This window comes from Elgaria multicarinata, chromosome 3, assembly GCF_023053635.1.
Source record: "Elgaria multicarinata webbii isolate HBS135686 ecotype San Diego chromosome 3, rElgMul1.1.pri, whole genome shotgun sequence".
Classification (NCBI taxonomy): Eukaryota; Metazoa; Chordata; class Lepidosauria; order Squamata; family Anguidae; genus Elgaria; species Elgaria multicarinata.
In genome coordinates, this window is record NC_086173.1 from 61,862,465 (window position 1) to 61,889,736 (window position 27,272).

Below are 27,272 nucleotides of genomic sequence, written 5' to 3' on the forward strand. Positions count from 1 at the left end.
AACAGTGAGGGAAAGGCTAGGGGAGGAGCGGAGTTCTCCTTCTGAATGGCGTGGTCATGTGGATTAGGCCCAACGACCTCAGTGCTCTACCCTAGCCTGTAACAGAGGGCAATTGCAACAAAGGTGGCGGCTGTTCTGCCGAAGAGCCGCCACCTTTCCTGTGACTCTTGCGCTCTGGGCAGGTAAATCTAATTCCTCCCACACACAAAGCAGGTAAGAGGGTTCCAGAGGCAGGTGAGCAATCAGAGGGCGTGGTTATCAGCACTTGCCCAACCTTCCATGCGAAATGAAGGCAGAGGAGGGCATTTGGCACGGGTGGGCAACTAGTGGTGCTCCAGATGTTTTGGCCTACAACTCCCATCACCCCTAGACAGCATAGCCAATGGTGAGGGATCATGGAAACTGTAGGGCAAATCATCTGGAGACCCTCTAGTTGCCCATCCTTGTAGAGGCACAGCTTGCTCCAGCTCATCCTCTTTCTGCAGCCCTGCTTCTGGGAGCAGGCAGGAAAGTATGCAAGCAAGAGAAGGCAGCAGCTGTTCCTCCTTTGTCTCACTCACCCTCTCTGGCTATGGGTACAGGCTGGACTGCGCTTATAGTAAAGCCTAGAACAGGGTGGGCAGAAGATAGATATCTGAGATGCTTTGCAGTAAATCAGAAAATATATCCAATTCCCAGTTGTTTAACTAACACAGCAACAAAATTATTTTTTTACACCCCCAAATTATAATGTTGAAATAAAGTCCGGGGTAAACGGGATTAGATTTGTGTGTAGAAAGATTGTGATTTCAGTTCTGGTATTCAAAACTAATTTCTGGGCTCAGATTTCTTTAATTCCAAGTACATTTCTTTTGTATCAGGCTCCAGTTGGTTGATCTCAAATAGATCCTATAAGCCTGAAGTCTGCCAAGCCCTAGCCCAAAGTGTAGGTAGCCACCATTACGTGCTTATGCACTCTCTCCCTCAGGGGTACAGCACAGAGATGGTCCATGAAAAAGCATCCACTCACTTTCTCACCCAAGTTCTCTTTCTGAGCAGCACAACCATGAGGGTTTTATCCAGTGACCCAAATCCTCCCTAATGTGCCAGACTGGATTTGGTTTCAGAAGAATGGCAATCAGGCAGTTGGTACTAATTTACCGAGTCATTTGCAATATTTAATGCATAAGTATACTGACTTGCTAGAGAAGTTGGCAATTTATGATTTTAGAGTTGGTTCTCATAGCTGTATTCACATATGGTGAAGGCCGCACTTTTTGTTACTAACAAGCACAATAGTCACTCTTCAGTGTGTACCTTCTAGCTCATAAGGGATGATTCTCTCTGTATTGTAAGAAACTGTTTTCCTGCCAAGAGAACACCCCCCACCCCATGTGTTTTCTGGAAGTTTGAACTAGATGATACCAGCCCTGTAAAATCCTGAGCAGATTGGCCTGCTACCTTTTCTCATCAGAGAGGTGCAAGGCAGGCTACCTGCTCAGGTAACTAGCCCTGTTGGTCAGGGTCCATCACTTCTCTGGAAACCGGGATGACTGAACTGAGAGTTAAAGACGAGTAAGCTTTCTTTGCTTTACCCTCTGCATTCATTTTATATCATTCTTTCACCTGAATGGACTTGAGTCAAATTGGTATCTTCAAATCTGTTGTGTGCATACTAGCTGGACCAGGGCCCCAATTTAAGACATGTACCATCCAGAAAGATGAGCAAGCAGCCACTACTTCTACATGAACAACAAATTCATTGTGGCATAAGCTTATGTAGACTATAGTCCACTTCATCAGATGCACGGAGAGCTTTTACTCTTTTTCAGTAGCAAGAATAGAGCAAACAAACAGGAAAAGGCATCTGCTCATGCTCTGCCTCTAGGCAGCCCTAAGCCCATCCTCCCTATCTGGAGATGGTGAGCTGCCACTATCTTACCTTATAGAATCATAGAATAGCAGAGTTGGAAGGGGCCTACAAGGCCATCGAGTCCAACCCCCTGCTCAGTGCAGGAATCCACCCTAAAGCATCCCTGACAGATGGTTGTCCAGCTGCCTCTTGAAGGCCCCTAGTGTTCCATGTACCATGCCTTGTTCCCCCATCCCCAAGGCTTGTTCCCCCATCCCCAAGGCAGCAAAAGAGTACAATGCACTGCAGGAGGGAGATTCCAGGGGTCTCCTAGCTGTGGGAGTCCTTTGCCTCCACTGCAGGGCGGAGGTGGAGAGTTCATGCTTTACTGTTTGCTCACCTCTCCTTCCCAATTGGCTGCTTTTTATTTTTAACAACAACAAGAAGAAGAGCGGCAATGGTAAGCAGCCTTCTTCAATATATATTTAACATCACATGCCATTAGACCTTCTAACCCCAAATACCCTCACTCATTATTTTAGCAATATAATATTAAATATATTCTAGAACAGGCACTGGAGGCTTTCTTCACCACAGCTCTGTTGTGGAATACAGACTGAGAAAATGTTTCTAAGTTTTGAATTACACTCTGCTATAGAAGGGCATGAGGGATACATAAAGCAACCAGTACATTCAGTTTAAAAGTAGTTGTGGGATGTGCTTGCATGGAACCCGTTTCACCTGTAGCATGCAGCCAACACTCTCAGAACCTAGTATTAGCTGAAAAGTGACCCCAAGAGATACTTTGCGAGTAAGCGTGCACGTAAACTTGCAACCTTCAGCTTACAATGCCAGCTGGGATGGTGGCCCTTTCTACACTTAAGGATTATCCCAGGAAAATGGAGGGATCTTCCCTGCCTGCTCCCGGGATCCCCTGTGTGTCATTTGGATGCATAGGGTTGATCCTGGGATAAATGGCTGGTGTAGACCTGCCCATAGTCTTTAGGCAACAGCTCACATAGAAAGCCTGGCAGTTTCCACTACAGCACTGCAGAGAGTCCCCAAGAGGTTGCCAACATACACATTGGTCGCCATTTTGTGCCACACTGCTAGAAGTGAGTTAGAATGAAGGAAAATCTTTTTATTTCTTTTAGAATCAGAATGGCATTACAGGAAGAACAGGGATTTCCTCTTAACTCCAATCAGCTACAGCAGCTTTTTTCGAATTCTCTCTTAGCTGCAATTTGCCTTAGCAAACCAGGAACATCTTTCACACAGCACATCTCAGCTGCTCCTATGTTCTGCTTAAGGGACATGCTACATCTGTTGTACATGTACACAGTTAGTGCAGGGAGATGACATCTGTAGCAGCAGACTAGCTCTTCCCCACACCCCAACTGCAGTGATTGTGAGGCTGCATTAATAAGAGAAGCAACGCCTCAGCCTCATTTCTGACCTCCCAGAAATTCCTGGCTGCTCTTTATAAGCCCTCTCTCCCCATAAAAATCCAAGTTTGGTGCATAAGAACAGATGTTACGTTCTTGTGACCTTTTCCTTACCACAGAACAACCAGCAATGCCCGCTCCCTTACTAAAATGGTTGACCAGCCATGAGGCTTCCGCCTGCAAGGGTTTTACAGAAATGCTGCCATGACTACATGTCTGGTGCAAGTCAAAGGAGATGCATCTAAACATGGCACCTGTAAAAATTTCCTATCCTAGCTAAGGGGAAAGACATAATGCAGGGGCGGAGAACCCGTAGTCCTCCAGGTATCGGTGGGGTGTTTCCAGACAGACAGCTCCTAAGGCTACCAATCAAAATACACTGCACTGCTATTCTGTCTTTCCCTCCCTAAAAGATTTGTTTGTGGTAAGAAAGATGACAAAAGCAGTGGTGGGAATACACAGGAGATTTACAAATGAAAGATATCATCTGGACTTCCTGTAACATTCTGACCTGGTTCGCATGATCATCACAGCCCACTGTGGTGGGTTGTGAGAGTGCCAGGCAGTTTTTGAATATTCAAGCTGCAACTGCAGCTTGTCATGGTGCAGTTCCATGAACATCTGTTCATGGTGGGGGTGGGTTTTACAATGGTTAAACAACCCTCGCATAACCCTAAAACAGGCCACGAGTTCTGCAAGGCAACCCTCACACAATCCAGCGTCCACTGGGTTCGGACACGACAAGCTGCAATTGTGGCTTGAATGTTCAAAATGGCCACACGCACATACCACAGCCTACCGTGGCTTGGGCTGTTCGATCATGTGAACCAGCCCTGTGTCTGAAGCAGGACAACTGCACAATAAGAGCTCCATCCAGGAGCGCCCTTGGACTACAAGTCCCATCATCCTTGACCACTAATCATGACAGCAGGACATGAGAGGAATTGGAGTCCCAATACCTGGAAGTCTGCAGGTTTCCTAACCCAGGATAATATGATAAAATATGATTGACTTTGTAATAAATTAGGAAGGCAGGAATGTAGGTTAGCAGTTCTAAAATCTTTTGCCTTGCAGTGATAAAACTGATTCAGTAGGGTGGGACATGTGCACAATGTACATATTTAGTAAATTCTATTTACTGCTTCCCTGAATTACATATATAGTATGTAAGGAGGACCTACAGCATTATGCTGCAAATACCAAAATAGGGAGGAATACTGGAATATTCATCTTAGGTTCCTAGATATCCAGTATTGACTTGAGGCATGCATGGTTACAACACAACACATCCTCTTGTATTATGAAATACTCATCCCCTAAAAATCAATGAAGATTTAGGGAGTCCCTACCTAAGAAGCAGCATCACTTATTGTGGAGATCCTATCCCCACCTGTTGAAGTGGCCTGATTTCCCTTGGTCTAAATCATACTTTTGACTCTCTTGCCTGAGATTCTAGAAGGAAATACATAAACTATTTCCATCGGGTTAGACCATGTTTTCGGTTATTGCAGCCAGAAAGCACATTTTGCTACCTGGGCAGCCAATATGTCCAGTAGGACTTCCACTTGTAGAAGCAGCACAGGTAATTTACCAGAAGGGCAACCGTTTGGCCAAGCTCGGATGTGCAGATGCTTCCTAGAACCTTCAGTACTGTGCACATCATGCATCATGCATCAGCCACTCTCCCTTGTAGAAAGGCACAAAGGCAACAATTTGCTGCTTTGCTCAATTGGCAGTTTTGAGTTTTTTGTTTGGTGCTCCAGGAGAATCCTCCGTGTGGTCCAATTTCATTTTGGCTGGTGCCTTCTTCTCACCAAGAGTCTGAGAAGCTTTTATTGCCTCCTGCAGAAGACGCAGCTCTCGTTTCTCCCTCCGCTCTTCCATCTCCTCAATATCACCCGCAAACAAGGCTTTCAAGGGCAGGATCAGTTTTGGAATAGTGGCAAAATCACTAAAGCGCACCTGATGACAAAAACTAATATTAAAAGTAGCAGTAATTCTCCAGAATCTCCACCAACCCACAGCCTATACATGTTTTTATAATAGAGGAGGTATGTGTACAGCACATGCTGTAAGAGTCCTCTGGGTGCTGGACAGACACTGAGTTCCTTTCTCCAACCTTCAATTCCCCTTGACCTGTGCAGAGCACATGAGGGGAAAGTTCAGTACAAGCCAGAGCACTGCTCTGTTGCTGGACTACTGCAACCTCCGGAGCTATCACTGATTTTTCAACTCAAAAGTTATGTCCACCAGAAAGGACCATCCTTTAAGAACTAAAACAGATTTCTCCAACTTGGAGCCCTGAAGACAATTGGATTACCACTCCCGATTGGTCCCAGCCAGCATGACAAATAGGCAGGGACTACGGTCCACAAATTTTGGCAGACCAAGCCAGAAATTGTAGTTGTCAGCCCCCACAATCAAGTCCCACCTCCACTGGCATTTCCCAGTGGGGAGAGAGAAAGAAACATGCACACACACACACACACCACTGTGTCCAAAGACAGCCTCTGCTGCCTGGCTGAGGGGGAAGTAACGAAGTGTGTGTTGTGGGGTGCTTCTACCTGAAGGTGCTCAGTGTTGACTTCAGCCCCAACACTGAGGATCGGCTGAAAGCACTTTCCTCTCTATGGGAGAGAGCTTCCCCCTCCCAGCTTATCTCCATGGGAGAAGGGAGCTGGGAAAGTGCAGGACAGCACGTGCTCTTCGGTGCCAGCGTCCAGACGTCTCCATGCACCTTCAGACAGTGGCACTGGATGCCACCCCACCTGGCATTTCCCCGAGGTGACAGTGGGGTGCTAAGAACATGCATCCCAAACATGCATGGAGCACCTTCAGGAAGTGAATCCTCCAACACACCTGGGCTTTCCGAGGCTGGGCCGGGGGAGGTGCTGGCCATGCATGTCAGAGATGGCACAATGCTTGCCATTGGGACCACAACTGTGGAAGCCTGGTCAGTGATGTTTGGAGTTGTAGTCCAAAACATCTACAGACTGGGAAAAGCTAACCTAAAATATGGCTGAGGCATTCTAACTAGATTGGGTTTAGATGAGGTAGATGAAATCCCACTTACTATCTCTTTTCCTGCATCCTCCTGCAAGAAAAACCACTTTGCTATTCAATCTCTCCCTCCCCATTTTGCCATTCAATACCCCCTTTGCCTTTGCTAAAAGCCTGGTTTAGGAGACTTAGCGGAAATTGTTCTTCCTAAAATGCCACATACCCAGAAGGAATGGCTAAGTACGTGAACACATGGAGCTCTCTTAGTTTAAACTAAACCCTTAACTCACCTCCATGTGATCAAATGCGATTCCAACTTTCTTACTGAAATCCTCACTGAACAGAGGGATTTTAGCATAACGTTGGCTGAAGTGATTGAGCATAATAAACTCCGCGTTCATCTTCATCCCAACCTCAATTGCCTGGGAGGTGGTGCTGCAGAAAGGAACAATAGAAACACACAGGGCTTGCACAATGTGGAATAAAAGAGGTTCCCCTCCCACGTCACAGCAGATACCCTTCCTAATAGAAAGTGCTCGTAATGGTGGAAAACCAAATTATAACATTGTAATAGCAAAAGCTATCATTTATGTTTTAAAGCTTTCTCAGGAGTTCAAGTATTTCAACATCCGTGTCCACATACAAGAAAGTGTCTTCAGCTCTCAGGAGCCCAGAGCTCCTGCCCTTCAAAGGGCTGCCTTTGAAGATGGTTCGGAAGCTGCAGCTCGTGCAAAATGCAGCAGCCAGATTGATTTCGGGAACCAGAAGGTTCGACCATATAACACCTGCTCTGGTCCGCTTGCACTGGCTGCCTGTATGTTTCCAAGTCCAATTCAAGGTGCTGGTTTTGACCTATAAAGCCTTACATGGCTTGGGACCACAATACATGACGGAATGCCTCTCCCGACGTGAATCTACCCGGTCACTACGTTCAACATCTAAGGTCCTCCTCAGGGTGCCTACTCCGAGAGAGGCTCAGAGTGTGGCAACGAGGGACAGGGCCTTTTCGGTGGTAGCCCCCACACTATGGAATGATCTCCCTGACGAGGCTCGCCTGGCACCAATGCTGCTATCTTTCAGGTTAAGACTTTAAGACTTGCCAGGTTAAGACTCTCCTCTTTGCCCAGGCATATGGTGGCACATCTTAATCACCCACATGTTTAGTTTTTTAATGGTTTTTAATGGTTCGCTCAGTCCCTCTCGTGTCCTCCTCTGGCTCCCTCGTTCCTCCCCCCCCTCCACTGTTTTTATTTTTATTATTTGTATCTGCAGAGCTCCACAGATACAGATTAGGGAAAAAAATTAAAAGGGGGGGAGGAACGGCCCTGTTCCTCTTCCCCCCTCTTTTTATTTTTTTTACTTCTCCAGAAAATTCGCACTTGACTTCCTTCCCGTGCAAATGCCGGGAAGGAACGCAAGTGCAGGTGCAATGCACCTCGCGGCGCCAAAGCACTGCCATAAAGACTGGGTGCCTGATTAGAGGAACACAAGCTACCTCTAGATGCTTTCTGTTACTGGCTACATTCAAGAGAGTACTACCTTTCAATTTCCTTTATGCTTCTCTCCTCTAAGAAAAGGGCAAAATTGCCCCACTTCGAGATTTTTTTACCTGTGTGTCTTCTCTATAGCTTCCTCTTCCAAGCCATCCTCCAGTGTTGCTTCATGAACCAACAGAGAAGCATTTTTTCCTGTGAAAACAATATTTTTCAACATCTTAAGAAGAGGGGAATAAAGAATTTTGTAAGCCCACCATTTAAAGGTGGAAGGGAAGGCACTTGGCTTTCCACACAGCATTCCCAACAATGGAAACAACCCAGGGGTATATTTAACACTTACCCATTTCAACTAAAGACTCACAGGGCATAGTGTCACCAGAATAAACTATTTTCCATCCTGATTTGTGGATCACCGAGCAAGCAAAGGCATTCTTACAGTGCCGGACCCTGCATGTCTGAAACTGAGTATCACAGCATGTTAGACTCTTGAGATCTCCTTCACATGCTCTTTCCTACATCACCCCATACCTGTCTTACCTTTGCAAAGTCATATTTCTCCATAAGCAAACTTATGAATGCCTTCACTTTAGGTTTAAAGACATCACACCCTTCCATTAAGAACTGGGCAGGAATCACACTGCAAGCAAGAAGAACCACCATGATTAAATCAAAGTTATTATTATTTTCAAGAGTTACCAAGCAGGTCAAGAGCAGCAATACTAGAGTTACTAAGCAGGATAACAGCAGTCATCAAAGGGGTGCTGGAACAACCTCTTAAGCACACATCCTCTCTTCTAAGCGCAATCCATTATAACACTCATCTTCCCTCCCAAGCCACAACTGGATACATGCTCCCATATTCAATAAAGTCTTCTGCTCTGACACAGCCCTTAGACATCACTTTAGAACCAGATTTCATTAGAGGAACACAGTGACTGGGTTTGCATGATCATGGAGGGGTAAATAACCCATGGTGGCTTATAAGCCTCGCTGGGTTCACATGACACAGCAAGCTGCAGTGGCGAGGGTAATTATGAAAATCCCCCTCAGCACACACAGTGGGAGGAAATAAGCCATGTTGGCTTATTTCCCCCCACCCCCTCTTTCACTGTGCAAACAAGCCCAGTGTCTCATTTCACTCTCTGCTTTGCTGAATTGGCTAGCTCCATTGTTTGAAATCTCTTAAAGCTGACAATGTTGGATCTCTTTTTATTTTTAAAAGTTAACACTGAATAATTCCACACAGTAAAATTTAGAAAAGTCATTGTCAATATGGTAAGAATGTATACCCGGCTATCCAGCACATTCAATAGAGGCCAAAAGTGTTAGAAAGAGGGTGAAGGGGAACAGTGGTGACTGGAACGTTATGTAAAAGTGTCCTGTTTATTTTTGGAGGGTTATATGCAACCATTCAAAAGTGATGGCCAAACTGAATCAAACTTATATGGGGTGTGTCTTCTATACAATCTCCTCTTGCATGGAAGTTAGGGCCCCAATGGAGAAATGAGATGCTCTCTCTGTGTCCAGTGTAAGTCAAGGATGTCTTTCAGAAACATCCTTGAAAATTATCATCCATTGAGTCTTCTGTCCTAGATCACTAACTTTTTCAAGCTCATGGCTAAACGCCAATATGAAGACCCAAGTTTAAATCTCCATTTAAGACAGGAAGCTCACTGCATGACCTTGACCCAGTCACTGTGCCTATTCACACAATTATGAAAGGGGGAAATAATCCCCAGTGGGTTATTTCCCCTACTGCACATGCCAGTCGTATACCAGAGGGATTTGCGTGTCATGCAAACTCAGCAAGGGTGGCTTGTTGCTGTGGTTAACAAGCCACCTCAGAATCCTATAACAGCCCTTGGGTTCTGGGTAGCTTGTTAACTATAGAAACAAGTCACCCTCATCAGGTTCGCACAACATGGCAAGCCCCACTGGCACATGCAATTATGCAAATCCCCTTGGCAGAAATAAGCCACCGTGGCTTATTTCCCCTATCCATGATCAAGCGAACCTGGTCATTCTGTTACTCTACCTTACAGCACAGGTTGTTACAAGGACAAAAGGGGGGGGGGAGAGAATTGTACACTGCCCTCATCTTTTTCACAGAATGGTGGGATATAAATCTAATAAACAAAAATAATCTAACCTGATGCAGCCTACACACGGGGAGTGATTCATGCCAAACATTGTATCACTCAGCAGAATCAGAGCTGTAATGTCTAGGTGATCACCATACAACTGGGCACTGAAATTTCAAGTTGAGCTGTCCTTGCCTGTAGCTTTGGTGTCAGGAGTAGTTTATGACATGGATTACCACCATCACTTGGAGAGTCTCTGTACCTCCACCAGTTACCTTCAGGAACTTTCAGCGGTGGTATAGTCTCCCATGCAGTGGTAACAATACATGCCTAAGCCACTCTAGATGCTAAATCTAAGGGAAAAGATCATTCAACATGCAGATAATCTGCTGAACTCTCTAGAATGTGTAACGTTTAGTTCTTACTGACCAATCTAAGAAAGTTTGCAAGTGATTAAAATCCAGAACATCTGAGCTCAAAAGCCTAGTTACTAGAGAAAAGTAAACACAAGGAGTAAAATTCAACACAGATCCTACTTAGAGTAGACGAACTGGAATAAATGGGACTTAAATTAGTCATGACAAACTTAAGCCCCATTCATTTCAATGGGTCTACTCTAGGTATGACTTACGTTGGATTTTACCCACGGTAATCCTTATTTCAATAAAGCCTGTAAAATGTTAAATTATTCTCAAATTGGATTCCCTGTCCCTCGTGGGTAAGAGAATATGGGAAGCAGAAAGTGTCATTTCCTGAGGAAGAAAAAGATTTGATGTCCAACTGATGTTGTCGTGTAAATGAGCCCACGCTGTAGGACAGAGGTCCAGGCAAACAGAAGTGCCAGCAGGTATTTCATAATGACCAATAGCATTTGCTCTTAACCTGGCTAGCACAAAAGCTCTCAAGTGTGGTGGTCAAGTTGGGTACTTTGGCCCAATCTTGACCACTGTAAAAAAAATGATATCTAATTAAGAAAATATAAGAGTAAACACCGGTTCAGATTCCCCAAAGGCAGAAGGGACGTTTGAATGCTTTGTGATAAGACAAAGCACAGGGCAGTAAATACCATTTTTACATTCAGTGCGATAAAACATGGCAGCAGCTTTATCTGACAGGTGCAGGATACATCTGTATTTCACATTAAAACAAACCGTTTAGGAGTACCTACTCACTTGATGTGCCCCAAGAACTCTTGGCAGTGATCATGATATTGGTGCAGCCATGTCATGACTAGTGTCGGTGTGATCAGTATCAGTGGGCTAGAGGGTTGACCCAGGGTCATCTGAGAGTGGAAAGGAGCAAAGGGGGGAGATTTTGCAAGCATCAGTAAACTGGGAGAACGCATCAGAAGCAAGGCAAGAGTAGGTGCATGCTACTGCTACTTAGGTACTGGATCATTTAAACAATGTCAGAGTTTGAATATTAGCTTTAAAGCTGAAGTACTTACAAATGCACGACGTCTCTGTAACAAGATATTCAGCAAGCCCTAGGAGGAAGAAGTTTAGCCCATTGTAAATAGATGGCAACTAGTCTCTTATACACTTCTTCTTAAAGAACGTTACCTTAAGTGCTACGATGGTAAAAAGGAGAAATAAATGACCTCACCTGCAGAAGGTACCTTCACTCTCAAAGCTATGAAAAGAAGGCTGCTTTGCCCAATGCTACCTTCCAGGTAAGTGAAGTGTTCTAATTTACTAGGGTCCTAATTTGAGACAAGGGGCTGCTTTCAAACATCATTTATGTTTAGCTGCTGAATACTGTGATCATTTCATAGTGGTTTGCCACTGAGAAAAAATTAGCAACACAAACTGACATTTTTATGTTTTTATGGAATGAATACAAGCAAGGAGGGGAAGTATGGTGAAAACCAAACACCTTCCTGAGAATATTAATTTAACATATAATGGAAAAATAAAGCTACAATGCCCACCCTTCTACAATACTCACCGTGTGATGATCAGCATGTATATGAGACACAAAAACAGCTGCAATGTTACACAGTATTTTGTCAATTTCATCTCCATAATGGCGGCAGAGCTGGCCAAATGTTCCTTCTCCACAATCCAGAAGCAGAGACTGGGTAGAGCTGGCAGAAGAGTGGATATACATTTTTACATCTACTGGTGTCAATTATGCTGCTGTGTTTGTCCAGTGTCCACACAGACAAAGGACTGCACTTTTCAAAAACTGTGATCCTGATATGATATAGCTTCTCTTATAATACTGTTCCATGGAAGAGAGAACTGAGAGATCGGCCTTGGTGGACCTACCAAATGTCCTGTCACCATCTGAACACCGGTTGATGGGAAAGTATGAAAGGGCCTTCTCCACTGCTCTTCCTAAATTGTGAAACTCCCTATCCTGGAGAGATCTATCTGGCCCCTCCTGAAGGGTCTTCAGTTCAACAACGAAATTAAATGTTTCCGCAGGCCTTTGGCCTGGCAGATCCCCAACTTGAATATGCACGGCTCCTCTGTTGCTTGTCTTGGTTTTTATTTTTAGCTTTTCTACATTTAAAATGGTTCTCGCATACAGCTTGCTCAGAACAGAGCAAGCAGCATGAGTTACAGAAGGGGAAACATACAGAAACCTTCGAAGGACAGATTATTTGTCACAAACTGAAGAACCATCTACTACCAATATCTCTGCACAGATAATAAGTCTGAAGTCACCTTCAAAGCAGGAAGAGGGGGAGGAGGCACACCTACAGTGCAATGGCAGACACATAAGGCAAATATCTCTATGGATAGGTGAAGGCTGAGGCCTTCTGCTTCAGAGATACTCCACAATAGTGCTCAATAACTACTATAGCAGGGAACAAAGCTAAAACCTATTTTAGTCAACATTATTCACACTGACGTTATCTGTTCATGCCTCCTTATAAAAGAACCTCCCCAACCCAACCCAGTATGTCAAAGTCTAGTACCTACCTAATGTTTATCAGAGTGGAGCTAACATTCCGGATTTTCATTGGGATTGCAGAGCCGGTCCCTAAGAATACAACTTCTGGGTAGCACTTCATGTTTGCTAGAAAGAGAGCAAAAAACCACTGAAATATCTGCAAGTTAGAGTCCTGTATTATCATCACTTATCCAGCTTAAAAATTAAGCTTTTACCAAGAGGAAAACTGCTATGAGAGAGACAATTTTTTGTGAACCGCCCAGAGAGCTTCGGCTATTGGGCGGCATAAAAATGAAATAAATAGATAAATAAATAAAATTCAATCAAACTCTCCACACCCTCCTTGTACTAAATGTTCTAAATGTTACCATTGTTGTGGGAAACTGCTTCACATTGATTTTGTTCTCCATCAAATCATAATGTGTAGCTCTTCCCTATGTCTCAGACATATGACACAAATCCCAGCAACAGAAGAAAAATCAGTAACAGAACCTCCTAGCACTCATACTCTCCCCCTTCTGGGCATCCTGAGGAGTTACGTTTAACTTCTAGCAAAACTATTGGACACTCTTTTCCTTGGAGAACACGCTGTGGAGACCCAGGCATTCAAACTGAAAAGTATAAAGCATGGTGGTAGGATTCATTTGCTTATAGCATACTATTTGACCAAACTGTGCTCCACTGAAAGGAATCCAAACCACAAGGTAGCCCCATTTCCACCTCTCTCTGCTGAACCTGGAAAGCAAAACATGGAACCCCAGAAGGAACAAGCTGAATCAGTCACTAGTTAATATCCCAACAGTGCTAAAGAGACTGAGTTCTAGCTATTTTTAGCTCAGAAAGTATAACTTCCTTATGAACAAACAGTATCATTTTCAGTTTGCATTGTGCGTGTTTTTTTTAACTTCCCCCTTAAACCTCCCCTTCTGTAGTACTAGAAACACAAACTGTCCTGAGAATATAACTTATACAGAAACGTGTGTGTGTGTTCCACCCATTCTACACTGACCAGAGCCCAAAACACTTGAAAAAAGTTCCAGTAATCCAGTAACAAGTTCCATAAAAGGGATTAGATAGCTAGAAAGAGTACATAAGTAAGCCTAGACATCTTGGGGTGGGGGAGGGAGACAACTTTGGCTAGTCCAGCTGATTGTTGTCCTGAGAATTTCTCAAAGGATATAAACTTTATATAAAAAGCAAGGGAGTAGGAGCTTGCTTATTCTTAGCATCCCTTTGAAGACAAGGACCCAACTTTTCAAATAATTGTGTTTGGGATGATCAAATTAAAACTTCTTTATTTGTTTATATCCCTTATTTGTAGCCCTCAAAACTATCAAAAATCAAGCTTGCTTTTTTCCAAATGCAGCTGCCTGGCAACCATAAACGACTTTTGTTTATTTAAGTGATTTAAACAAGCTTTTCATCAAGTGTTTTGCAACTATAAACGACTTTGTTCAATTAAGTTTCTTGTTAGGCGTTTTCCAACTATATATTATTTTTGTCTGTTCTGAGCACTAAATACTACATGCCTGATACTGTAAACAAAACAAGTGTCTTACGTTAAGTGTTTCACAACTATAAACGACTTTTGTTTGGTCTGAGCATTAAACAATACATGCCAGATACTGTCAACTAAACAAGTGTCTTATCAAGCATTTCTCAATTCAAAACAACTTTTGTTTGGTAAAGTCTCTATTGTTAACTACCAGCTGTTACACTGTTAATAAATATACTACAAGCAGCTTATTCACCTGATACAATTGATTGGACGGGTAAGCTCTCTTTGCACTTCTGCACACAATCCTGGAAGTCAGGGAGCTCCAAGGCTTCAGCTACAAATTCAGCAGAATTACAAGCAGTAATACCCTCCCTAAAAGAACAAAGCGCCAGAAACCAAAGAAAATTAACCCACATTTTAATTTTCCAAGGCAAAGCAACTCATTACTTTTTCCAGCATCCCAATGCTCCTTCCACTTAGCGTAATCTACCAACCCTAAGGGAGCATGTACACGTTTCACCCAAGAACCCAACACCATCTCTCAGCAGTTAATACATAAACGAAGCAACGCCTTGAAACAAAGGTGCTCTTTCAAACTATTCACTCTTCAAACCATCCACGCTTCAATGTTCCAAACCAATTCTTCATGGAACAAGCCTACCTCGCAAGTCATCATTCCCCACATTTGCCACAGAGTTTTGAGAGCAATCTATAGTTTACAAGTACCACCGAGGGCAGAAATAGATGCTAGGTGATTTGCACCTGCCAATTAGAATCACATAATCACAGAATAGTAGAGTTGGAAGGGGCCTACAAGGCCATCGAATCCAACTCCCTGCTCATTGCAGGAATCTATCTTAAAGCATCCCTGACAGATGGCTGTCCAGCTGCCTCTTGAATGCCTCTAGTGTGGGAGAGGCCACGACCACCCTGGTTCCCTTGTCGCACTGCTCTAACAATCAGGACGTTTTTCCTGATGTCCAGCCGGAATCCGGCTTCCTGTAACTTGAGCCCATTATTCCGTGTCCTGCACTCTGGGAGGATCGAGAAGAGATCTTGGCCCTCCTCTGTGTGATAACCTTTCAAGTATTTGAAGAGTGCTATCATGTCTCCCCTCAATCTTCTCTTCTCCAGGCTAAACATGCCCAGTTCTTTCAGTCTCTCCTCACAGGGCTTTGTTTCCAGACCCCTGATCATCCTGGTTGCCCTCCTCTGAACCCTCTCCAGCTTGTCCACATCCTTCTTGAAGTGTGGAGCCCAGAACTGGACACAATTCTAAATCCCTCGTCTATTATCTCCCCCCCAATTCCCCACTATCTTTGCAATGTCTAGTTTAACACGATAATGTGGGACAAGAGTGGGTATAATACAATAATGTCATGTCGGGCATTGTGCCAAACTATTCTAATGTTTTTATTAAAATTGGATTTTAATTTTAAAATGTTGAGTTTATGCAGAAGAGAGCAGAAAACGATGGAACCGTAGCAGCTCCATGCCTCTCAATGTCTAGGAACTAAAAAAGCGGAGAGGCGGATCTTTGTTGCTTCAGTCTTAGTCCCGTCAGGACAAGTTTAAGTGTCCACTAACCTCTGCCATTCCGGTTTGGGCCTCAACTGGTATTTGAGAAGGCACTCTCCTCGTGTAACAGGCACGCTGAACATGGCCTCTTCTTCCTAACAGGCAGACAGAAAAATATTGGACTATGCTATTCAGCCTGCTAAGAGAGGGAAAGAGAGAAAGCCCTTCTAATCAAACAAATACTTCACCTTGCTTTGGTAGTTGGTGAGCATTGGAAAGATCTCTGGATGGATGAGGTTGAGCTGTGTTTGAATCTTGTGGCTGCGGAGATTGTGCACTGAGTGGCAATTCTCGTTGAGTATCAAGTGCTGAGTGTTTGGTCCAAATCTGGTGGGATAAGAGAAACCAAGCACACCTTATTAAATCTTAACGCTTGAAGTTAGACGTCCTAAAAGCGGGGGTTGGGGTTTCGCTGTGGAACTACAATTATGCCTTCTAATTAGGATCTCTCCATTATTTGCCCAACCACAGTTTACATTACTCACAATGCATTCGCCTTATACGGTCTACTCCTTACTATGCTCCCAGTTTTAAACACGTTTAAACGTTGGCCTGTCACTCAGGATGCGAGAGCAGGATTTGTTTAGTTTGCCTGTCAGCACCGTGCCATCACAATGCAGTAGGAAGTCAATCAATGCCAGTGAAGTCCCGTACATGCCTTAGACCCAATCCTATTTGTGCTAGATAAGAGGGGAACATGCACATCAGTTGAAGCTATGGACAGTGTGCAATTTCAGCAAAGACACAAACCTTTCCAGCCACTTCTTATACCGACTGTCCCGCAGAATAGGTTCTGGCGTTATATGAACGACTAAAGCCACAGGATTCTCGTCTTGATATCTGCAAAAAGCATCCAATATAAAGCAGTGGTTATCAAACTGAGCGGCGGACTTCCTTTAAGAAATACAGATGACACATTGATGGCTCCAAGAATGGAACCGTTTAAATCCGTATTAGCACCATCTGCCTTTTTTGTAATGTCCATTTGAAAATACATGTGTGTGTTTATTGAACTAAATATTCTCCTACTACAACCCTGGCTGCTGCTACAGCTCCCGCACCTACTAATAAATACTTTGACATATCCTTATGTGCAAATGTAAGAAATCAGCCAGAAAGCATTACTACACATGGCCTAGAGTAGACCATATCAAAAAGGAGTCAGACATTCCAATACACCAGTGGCAGCAAATGCCAGTTATAGGTCGTCCGGAATATGAAGGCAGACATGCCCATTCTTAACCATACCCTTGCAGTGTGGTGTTTTCACAGATTGCATCTATAAAACCTTCATGAGGACACTCCAATATGATGAAGACTGCACCTGGGTCTGTGGGGGTACAAATCTCTTCTGCCAAGATCTGAAACAAGGCACACATATGAGTAGTTATGCGTATGGGCTATTAGAATCTGCAGTAGCACATGCATTAGCACTTGGGTAGATGGGCTATTCAACTTTATGGGAAGACATTTAGTCGAAATGCTATATGCTTGGCCTCCCAAGTTGGCAATTGGAAGTCCACCTCTAAAGAGGCAAAGGCCACATGGCAGGAAAAAAAATCTTGCTGTCTGTGCAGGTACTTCACAGGCAGTATTGGGCTCACAGAGACAGTCACTTCCATCCACAATGGCGGTCAGGAGAAATAATTTTAAATCTCCCTTTGAATATGTGAGGCCAATTCTTCTCCAAATTCCAAGAACAAATCAAGTCATTAATATTTAGCTCAGCCTCATCCATTTTGATAGTCCCACTAATTTATTTATTTATTTATTTATTTATTACATTTCTATACCGCCCAATAGCCGAAGCTCTCTGGGCGGTTCACAAAAATTAAAACCATTCATAAAACAACCAACAAGTTAAAAGCACAAATACAAAATACAGTATAAAAAGCACAACCAGGATAAAACCACGCAGCAAAATTGAGATAAGATTAAAATACAGAGTTAGAACAATAAAATTTAAATTTAAGTTAAAATTAAGTGTTAAAATAGAGAGAGAATAAAAAGGTCTTCAGTTGGCGACGAAAGGAGTACAGTGCAGGCGCCAGGCGGCCTAATCAAGATAATGACCCAAGAAACGTTTTAGGTTCTAATCCCCCAGCCCAAACAACAAGAAGCCCTGCTTGGTTGCATTCACAAGACTGTGAATTACAGCTGGGAGAACGTCCAGATAGGCCTGAGTGAAAGGATAATCCAAGCAGTCATACCTCTCTGCCTTCAAACGTTATGCTCTTTCCATCCTTCACTGCTGCTATTATGGGAGCAATTGCTGCCGTACCACTAAAAAAAAAAGGGGGGGGGAGAGAAATTATCCAATCTTGGATCAATGTGGCATGGCTCAGTCTATAAAGGTTCATTGGAAAGCCTTCTGTACTTACACAGGCAAGCCCAGCTCCTTTGCTTTGAGCACCAAGAAATTCCCTTTCTTTGGATGGAGCTGCAAATAAACAAAACTCATTTAGTCACCAATTTCTGGCAATGCTTTAAATTCATATGGCAAGGTACAAGTTGACATTACATCAGAAAAAAAAAACAAGAAAAACACCTACCTACAAACTGAGGCTAATATTATAAGGAGAGGCATGCACCCAAAGAAGAACTAGAAGGATGAAAGATCTTACTAGCAATGAAGAAAACACTTGGGAGTACAAAGTGAAGGATATCTAAACATAAAGAATCCTCCTAAGACTGAGGCAGGACCATAAGAAAGAAGCCAAAGGTTGCAATGTAGTAAGCTACATTGAACACAGTGGGTCTCACTTCCCAGTAAACATGCACAAAATTGTACTGCATGTATTTTAATGACTACTGCTTTTAGACGTTCCACAATAAAAATTACTAGTCAAAATGAGATATGAAGTCAAGCACAAGCAAGTAGTTTTGTAATTTAAATTTAAACCTACCCGTACACTGCACTCAACATCTAAGGTCCTCCTCCGAGTGCCTCCTCCGAGGGAAGCTCGGAGGATGGCAACAAGGGAGAGGGCCTTTTCAGTGGTTGCCCCCCGACTGTGGAATGATCTCCCCGATGAGGCTCGCCTGGCGCCAACATTGTTATCTTTTCGGCGCCAGGTCAAGACTTTTCTCTTCTCCCAGGCATTTTTAACAGCATTTTAACAGCATTTAACAACGTTTAGTTTGTTTTTAATGGACCCCAGAATTGTTGTTTTTAAATGGATGCTGTTGTTCTTATACTGTTTTTTATGTTTTTGATGGTTTTTAAATTTTGTATACTTTTAATGTTTACCATTTTAATTGTTGTAAACCGCCCAGAGAGCTTCGGCTGTGGGGCGGTATATAAATGTAATTAAATAAATAAATAAATAAATAAACGCTGGTGCATCACAATCATAAGAATGGTTGTTCAGAAGGATTGCAAGCTTAGCATTTCCCCAACTCAAAAAAGTTGGAAGAATGAGAAAAGCAAATGCTCACTTACTCTGATAAGCAAAGCACCAGGCTCATATTCAACCTAAATTTTTGTCCAGCTCTGAACTATTAAAGCAGAGGCACAAAGTCATTCCATGTCATTCTGTACATGGAAGCAGGATGCACAATAGCGATGGATACATCTTATTCAGGGAACTTCTCACCTTACAAATAAATGCAACCACAAGAGATGGGTCCCTTTCACCAATTCTCAAACTTCCATCTAAAAAAAAAAGAAGAAGAACACAGAAACCTTGTATTTAAGAATGAAGCAGTTTGCAAAACTTTAACATGATGTAAGCTGCCTTGAGGATTCTTCTAGATCAAAATATGCTACTCCAGTGTCAGAGGAAGTAAGCCTATATACTCCAGTTGCTGGAGAACATGGGCAGATGGGTGCTGTTGTACTGATGTCCTGCTTATGGGTTTCCCATGGGCGGCCGGTTGGCCACTGTGTGAACAGAATGCTGGATCCAGCATGGCTCTTCTCATGTTCTTGGAATAGAAATCAAACAATCTGCAGGCACACACAGCCACACCTTAATCTAGTTTACCATTAATTATGCTAGAAATTCCTAAATATGTCACAAGGAAGATCCACTACAAGTTGGACAAAAATAAATAAATTGATGGGTGGATTCTTAAACTCTGCACTGCAATATCCCCTAATTTATAGTTGACAACCTGGCAACTCTCCTTCAAGAAATTTGAAGCTCTTTGGTGGGCCCCAACAAATCATTTTTTGAATCAACAAGAAGCAAGGCTCCCTCACCCATTTTATCAGGGGATTCTTTACTCCTGTCGTCTTTTAGGCCTTGCTGCTCCTTAGAGGGAGATCCCGGTCCTGAGATATGCTCTTGATCAGCCCCATCTACTGACGATGGAGAGCTCGGAGGTAGCATTTGCTCATCTGCTGGCTTTTTGCCTGTTTCAGAAAAAATGGGGGAAGGGAAAGACTAGAACGTAACATATACACTCCTCTGCCTTGGGGACACTGTTTTAACAGGAAACAGCAAAGTCTCAACCTTGTTTAATTGTTTTCATGTGCCTTTATTAACTTCTTTATATAAAAGCATGGTATTCAGAGAGCAGCCTGTTAATTGTTGTTAAATACTATCAGTCAAACGTAACTATTGGTTTATGCCATAACTATATTGATGGTTTCAAAATATCTGGATTCTCAGTTATCACTACTACTATCCATTTAAATCTGGATATAAAGGCTGCAGTGCAGAACCTACAAAAGGCAGAAAACTCCTCTCTTGAGGGCATTTTCAGTGGATCAGTCTTTTATCATCAGGACTGCATAAATGTGACACAGTATAAAGAATGTTTGGTTTAACATGAGTGCCAGATTCAAGCCATAAAGTTCACTGTGTAGCCTGGGCAAGTCCATCTCAGCCTAGCCTATCTGTCCAAGGAAGTTCTGAAGGTAAATGAAATAAGAAGCCATGTAGTACTTTGTACTATAAAAAGGCCATTCACTACCAAGAAGAGAAAGTTATGGAATGGAAAGAAAAGAGCAGTGGAGCCCAGCAAAACCTCTCATATCCAGATCAGAAGGCACAAGTCTGTACTTCGCTCATGTTCAAGTCCTAGATGTCACTTGTTTATCCAGAATTTCACCTTCAGGGTCAGTTGTCATAGATCCACCATTGTGCTTAGGTTTCTGTAAAGCTGAGCTCCACCCAATCTTTCTTTACTATTAAAATAAGGGTATTTTTACTCACCTACCAGGGGAACCTGATAGACAGCCATTGTTTCATCCTGATATTCTGGATCAGAATGGGGCCGCACAGCTAGTAACAGAACAGATCAAATACTAGACATTAGAGTGACTTCGTTAGTGCACGTTTTTCTTTTCTTTTTTTAAAGGAATATAACTAAACAAGAATATTGTGTGCTTGGATAAAGTTACATGGGCAAATCAAAAGATACTGAAAACAAATCAAATCCTCATGCTGCCTCCAAATGTGGTGGTGTAGTCAGCAGTCATGAAATAAGCTGCCACATCATCAAATCACTGAAGACAACAGCAAATATGTGGTCTAGTTAGATAAGTCTGCCACCCAATCAATAAGAATGCAGTATCAAACGCCAGTGATCATGGATGTGAAGCACATATCAAATTGCAGTACCTACCCAAGTCTATGCCTTTTAATTGCCCAGAAAATACTTTGATTGCCTCCAGGTAGTTTTGCTGGAATGTATAAAAAGAGAGTCAAAATCTCAGAATTTCATGGGATGTTTTCTAGCAACACAATAGCATGGATTATTACTCTCATACACCTTTATACTCAATTAACAGGGCACAACACATAACACTTAGCATTTGCAAGGGGCTTTCAAGCATTCAAAATGTTTCACGTGAATTCATTGCAGAGACGAGATTCAAACCAGGGATTTCCTGATTTGCGGCTCAGTCTTAGCCACTACACAAATAAGCAGAAAAACGGATATGTTTTTTCATTACCACATGCACTCCAGAATGCAAACGGCACCTTAAGACGTGCAAGGAAGGCACATCAGAATGTAACTCATAAAATGAGTGGGGTGGGGGAGCAGACAGCAAAAATTCAGAACGTCATCATAGTTCAAGCTGTAATGTTTAAGAAAGACATTTTCCCTAAAGGTAATGAATAAGCTTTACATCCTAGAGTCTATAAATAGACACAGTACTTCAGAGGTTGCCACATCTTCATAACTCCCACAATCCTTCCAGATATCAACAATATGAATCTAACCCAGAAATATTTAGGGGACTGCAGGGGAAGCATTAGTTAGCGCTGTTTATCACAGAATGTCATTATTCTTGAATAAATATTCTCACAAGTGAGCACTATAGAAAGAGCAGCACTCACCAGTTGTGGCGGTCCAGAAAGCACACACTTTGGAACCCCCATGTCCCTTAAGGTAAGGATCATTCCTGGAAAAGAGCAAAAACTTGATTTTAAAAACTGTCTTCAGCCTGAATTTGCAGAAGGGCCCTGAAAGGTGTGAAAAAAGGCATTTTGCTATTATATAGGCACAGTACAAATAAAAAGGCTCAAGTTACAGAAATTAGTATTCTCTAAAAATACTTTTCAACATGGCACACGATACATTTATTACGATGTTTTTATCCCACCCTTCCTCCAAGGAGTTCAAAGCAGCATACATGGTTTTCTCTCCTCCCCTCTGCCGCCACATTTTATCCTCACAAGGATCCTGTAAAGTAGGTTAGGCTGAGTGATGGTGACCGGCTCCAGATCATCCAGTAAGCCTCATGGCAGAGTAGGGATTTCATCCTAGGCTGCCCAGACCTAGTTTGACACTCTAACCATGCTTGCTCTCTTCATTGGGTACAACTTAAAAAGAGCTAGTTTGTTGAACTGAATAGAGGTTTGGACTTGTACTGGAGGAGACTTGGGTTCAAATCCCAATGTAGCCCTGTAGCTGACTAGAGGATTTTCAGGAATTTATTACCTGCCAGCCTAGCATATCTCACAGGATTGCTGTGCTAACAAAATGAGCAAAAGAAAATGACCAGAGGAAGGTAAAAATGTAAAAAAGTAATATATTAACTAAGTATTGATTGACCTTTCCAAAATTACTCCAAAAAACGTAAATGCTGCTGATGCAAAGATGTATCTGCTGCACAAAACATAAAAGATCAGTTGAAAGGTTCAGTTTCATGGGAGAATGGCGATTTCAACCTGGGCTGCACCAGGGGTGGAGAACCTTCATCACAAACTGCAGCATCAGACGACGTTGATGATCAGAAGATGGATATGAACTAGGGTGATCTCCAAACTCCATGGAGAGAGCAGGCCGAGGAAGGATTGCTTTGGACTTACTGGAAACAAACAATCATCTAAGCTAGTCAAAATGGCATTCCCAGACAACATTATATCATGGGCAATTAGGAGTTTAATGCATGAGGTGGTTTTTTTTTTAAAAAAATAATGCTTCATCTGAAGTGCCAAACACATGGCTAAGCTGATGAGACAGTCGTGGTATTGCTGACAAGCACCTGCTGATCTTAAGAGCAGAACTAAACATCTGAAGTAAGAAGAGTGCTTTCAAGAGGTGTGACAAGAAATCTGGGAGAGAAAAAAAATCCTATTTCCTTCTTTTAGCACCGTATTTCAGCTTGCTCCCAGTCTTTGTTCCCTTGATTTGCTGCTACACCACCACCATATTTTTTAGAACTTTGCCATCTGAACATGACGTCATGGAACCAATCAAACCGAAACTAGTTTTAAATTCCAAAACAGATACTACAAACCAAAAAGATCCCACCACTCCATATTCTAAGACAGCTACATTATAGCTGTCACTGATAAAGACTGGCTATGCACTGCCATTTGTATAGGATAATTCAAGGCAACCTAATAAAACACACAGAACATATTCAGTGATTAAACTCACCAGACAAACCACCAACATTTGCCCAGTTCATTCTGGTGAGGAAGATATTGTCTAAGCGAGCTACTTTTAACCTGTGGTGAAGACAAGAGTTATTATTGAATTCATCTGTATTAGGCTAATTTGCCTTCACCCAACCTCAATGTTTAATTTTGCTTACTTGTGCTCTTGCATAAGGCGCTGCATTCCTTCTCCACAGTTAAACAGATACCTGAAATGAAACATTTTACTATGAACTATGTTCAGAGTTACAGTCACTAAAAGATTTAGACCAGGGGTGCGAGGAAGGTAGATCTCTAGATGTTTTGGATTTCAGCTCCCAGAAGCCCCTGCCAGCAAGGCTAATGGTTAGGAAGTCCAAAAATATCTGGAGATCTACTTTCTGCCTTTTGACTTAGACCAAGGGTGAGCAGACTTCAAGCTTTTCACTAGAATACTGAGCTCCACCAGCCAGAATTAGGCACAATATAGTACCTTAGAAGAAAGAAGACATATCATAAGGTGCCTCTGAGTGCATGCTCAACCCGCAAACTTCCTTTCAACCCCAGAACTGAACTCACAGTCCAGTCACACAAATATGTACCCCTGGTTCCCCCTCCCTCAAGGTCTCTTCCATCACAGCAGCCTAACTTAAAAGTGAGGAAAGAAACTTTTACATTGTTGCTAGTGTTAAATAGGGAGTTTTAAAAAAACTTGGTGATCTATGCAAATCATACAGAGAGTTGATCTCAATCTATCTTCTACCCACCCCCACCCTGTCCTTGACTTGGGTGCTTTGAGATGAGGCTTTCATTGTGCAATCATCGTGGTTCATTCAGTGAATTTTACAGAGGTTGAAACATCATAGCCTTCCACTTGTAACCCTCTTCTGCCTTCCCACCACTTATTTTGTCTTTTTTCTTACCGCAGAAAATCTATTAAAGAGAAGGACAGCATAGCTGTACAATGCCTTCTAATTGGTAGCACTAGGAGCCCTCCCTCTGGAAGCACTCCTAGACTTTCACTCACTCTCATGACAAAATGAGGAACAGCATTAGGTTTGCAATTGGAACCGGAATCATAAAGATTGTTTTAAGAAACTGTGTCTGAAGCACAGAGAGAATTCTGCAGAGGATTCCAGTAACGCCTAGCGAAGGGGGTGTGTATACCTCTGCTACTGATTATATGAGAGCTCATCTGGAAAAGCCAACAAAGAACCTAGGTTGGATCCAATGTTAAATTCACTTAAGTTCCATTCATTTCAATGGGTCTACTCTAAGTAGGACTAACACAGGATGCAACCCAGCGCGCATGCAGGCTGACTACAGAACTGGGTGTGGAGTGTGCCAATCCTAATGCAGGGAATGATGGAGAACAGTCTGTCTTAATGAATACGAGGTCCTTGTGAGTGGAGATACCCCTTAGCAGAGGATCTCCCGCCCTAGCAGGGTACGAGCCGACACTGCCGCCAATTTGACAATTCGTTTACACCAAGGGAAGAGTCACGTCTCTTCGAAACGGCCCGCCAGAACTAGAAGCGAGCATCTCTTAGGAGAGGACCAGGGCCTCCGAACCCCACTGACCGGTTATACTCGGAGAACACGTAGAGGGCGGCTCCCGCATCTCGCGTCCCCGCCGCCACCACTTGCACGAAGACGGTGGCGGCCCCTCTGCGCCCCTCTGCGCCCGTGGCCCCGAGGCGCTTCTCCCGCGAGCGCAGGTGCCGCAACGGATCTTTCGGCGGGCGCTGGCGGTAGGGCGCGGGGACCGCTTCCCCGCCGGACATGGCTCTGGCCGGCACCCTCAGCAACCGTCTCCACATCCAGCTACTACCAGCGGCACACGCGGAACCCACTCGGCACAGCGACAAATCCAGCACGTTGCCGTTGCACCCGCCCCACCCACTTGACCGCTCCCGGGCCAATCCCGTCCTTTCTCCACAAGGGTGGGCCGTTCTAAATCACGGCGGCCAATAGACAGAAAGCAACTCTTGCATCATGTGGCACAGCCTGGCTAATAGGAACTGCAGTCTGGTTTCCCCTTTCCCCGTGACGAAGCCTTGGCCATAGAGACTTTTAATGTTACGATAGACACCTTGACGCTATTCCCGCTCTTTCCTGCCGTCTCTATGATCCAGGCAGCTGCGACCGTGGAGAAGGACTTCGAGTCCGTCACTCTCTTTACTCTCATTTCCGGTCTGAAGCCAAGCTGTGTAGTCCCGAAGTGTTTTCACTATGGAGATTTCCAGGGACAGAGTGGGGATTCCACGCTGCACAGAGAATTATGGCCAGAGGAGGCTTAAAACTTAAAACACAGTGTCCCCGTTCAGAAGACACCTTAAACCACAGCTTTAACCATGGTAGTTAAGCCAGAAACCCAGGCTGTGTTCAGAAGACACCTTAAACCACAGCTTTAACCATGGTGAATAAAGCAAAAAAGCCTTATTCACTGTGGTTAAAGCCATGGTTTAAAGTGTCTTCTGAACATGGCCTGGCTTTCTGGCTTAATCACCATGGTTAAAGCTGTGGCTTAAGGTGTCTTCTGAACAGGGACCGTGTGTTGTTTTAGTTGAAATGCAGACAAAATAGGGAGAAAGCACCAATGCTCATAAATGTGGTTTTATCGCAAGCTTATTGACAGAAAACTTAGACTGACATATAGTCTAAGCCTCCAGTTTTAAATCAACACATTAAGTTGCATTCCCTACATGTAAAACATGTTTCATAAACAGTCATTTTCTTTTCAAAAATTGACATGTTGGTTCGAGAAACTCTTTCAGCATCTGCAGAAATTCCTCTGCCTGAGTGGGAGCAAAGCAACTTAACGACATAGTACTCTAAACATATATTAAGTGCTTTGGCAGAGGCTGGGGGGATATTCGATAGGATTTGTCTCACACAAAACATCTCTAAAATTGAACCTTTAATACTCTGAGGTTTATGATATTAGCTTAGAGGTTCATTGACAAATTAGCATATTTGGAAAAAGGATTGTCACATGATTTCCACATTCAAGGGTGACCTAGCTATGCAGACACAATTTCTGTATAACTATTGTAAGTACAATTCACTTGATCTTGGTTATGGAATGTTCTGCGCTGTAGTCTCTAGATTGGTGTGCTTACTAGCACTTTCCTCCCCCAAAGATGGGTACCATTTCCTGGTTCAATTTGATTGAAAAAGTAAAATAGCCCCCAGGGGTCTCTTGAAAGCAGTCAAAAAAGCATGAAGCACAAATTACAAATGTAGAGAATGCTTGACAGCAATCCATTGTGCTGACATGTATTTAGGAACCTGTATTTCAACAGCCAGTATAGGTACTTTTGTAGCGACGGCTTATTACCCAGCAACAGCTTATTACTCTCACCTACCACCAGAAGAAAGGAAAGGCATGTGGGATTGCAGGAAAAGCCCAGTTCATCAAAAGTATCAGACAGAAATACAGTCTTAGCAGAGCTAAGGTGACTGTAGGGATCTTGCAAAGGTGGGGTATTGTATAATTTGAAACTTTTTTTTTCTTTTTTCAAAATTTGCAGACTGCACTTTACAGGAGATAAATTTATTTGTATTCTGCTTTTTCCTTCCAAAAAAGAAGTCACACAAAGTGACTTACAAAATATAAAGG

General features: G+C 43.1%; 1 protein-coding gene across 1 annotated transcript; it reads right to left on the bottom strand.

Annotated features, from left to right (window-relative positions):
* Positions 1-2,951: 2,951 nt before the first annotated feature.
* ELAC2 (elaC ribonuclease Z 2) lies at positions 2,952-25,470 on the bottom strand. The gene is made up of 24 exons (XM_063120440.1): positions 25,232-25,470; positions 23,830-23,880; positions 23,673-23,743; positions 22,124-22,188; positions 21,405-21,462; positions 20,993-21,061; positions 20,035-20,187; positions 19,427-19,485; positions 18,212-18,270; positions 18,041-18,113; positions 17,079-17,191; positions 16,581-16,670; positions 16,019-16,157; positions 15,840-15,925; positions 14,506-14,624; positions 12,784-12,880; positions 11,801-11,939; positions 11,301-11,339; positions 11,026-11,135; positions 8,310-8,409; positions 8,113-8,233; positions 7,886-7,964; positions 6,567-6,711; positions 2,952-5,238 (listed from the first exon to the last, which is right to left on the bottom strand). Exons 1-24 carry the CDS (start codon positions 25,468-25,470, stop codon positions 5,002-5,004), a joined length of 2,511 nt encoding a protein of 836 aa, XP_062976510.1. The 3' UTR covers positions 2,952-5,001.
* Positions 25,471-27,272: the final 1,802 nt, after the last annotated feature.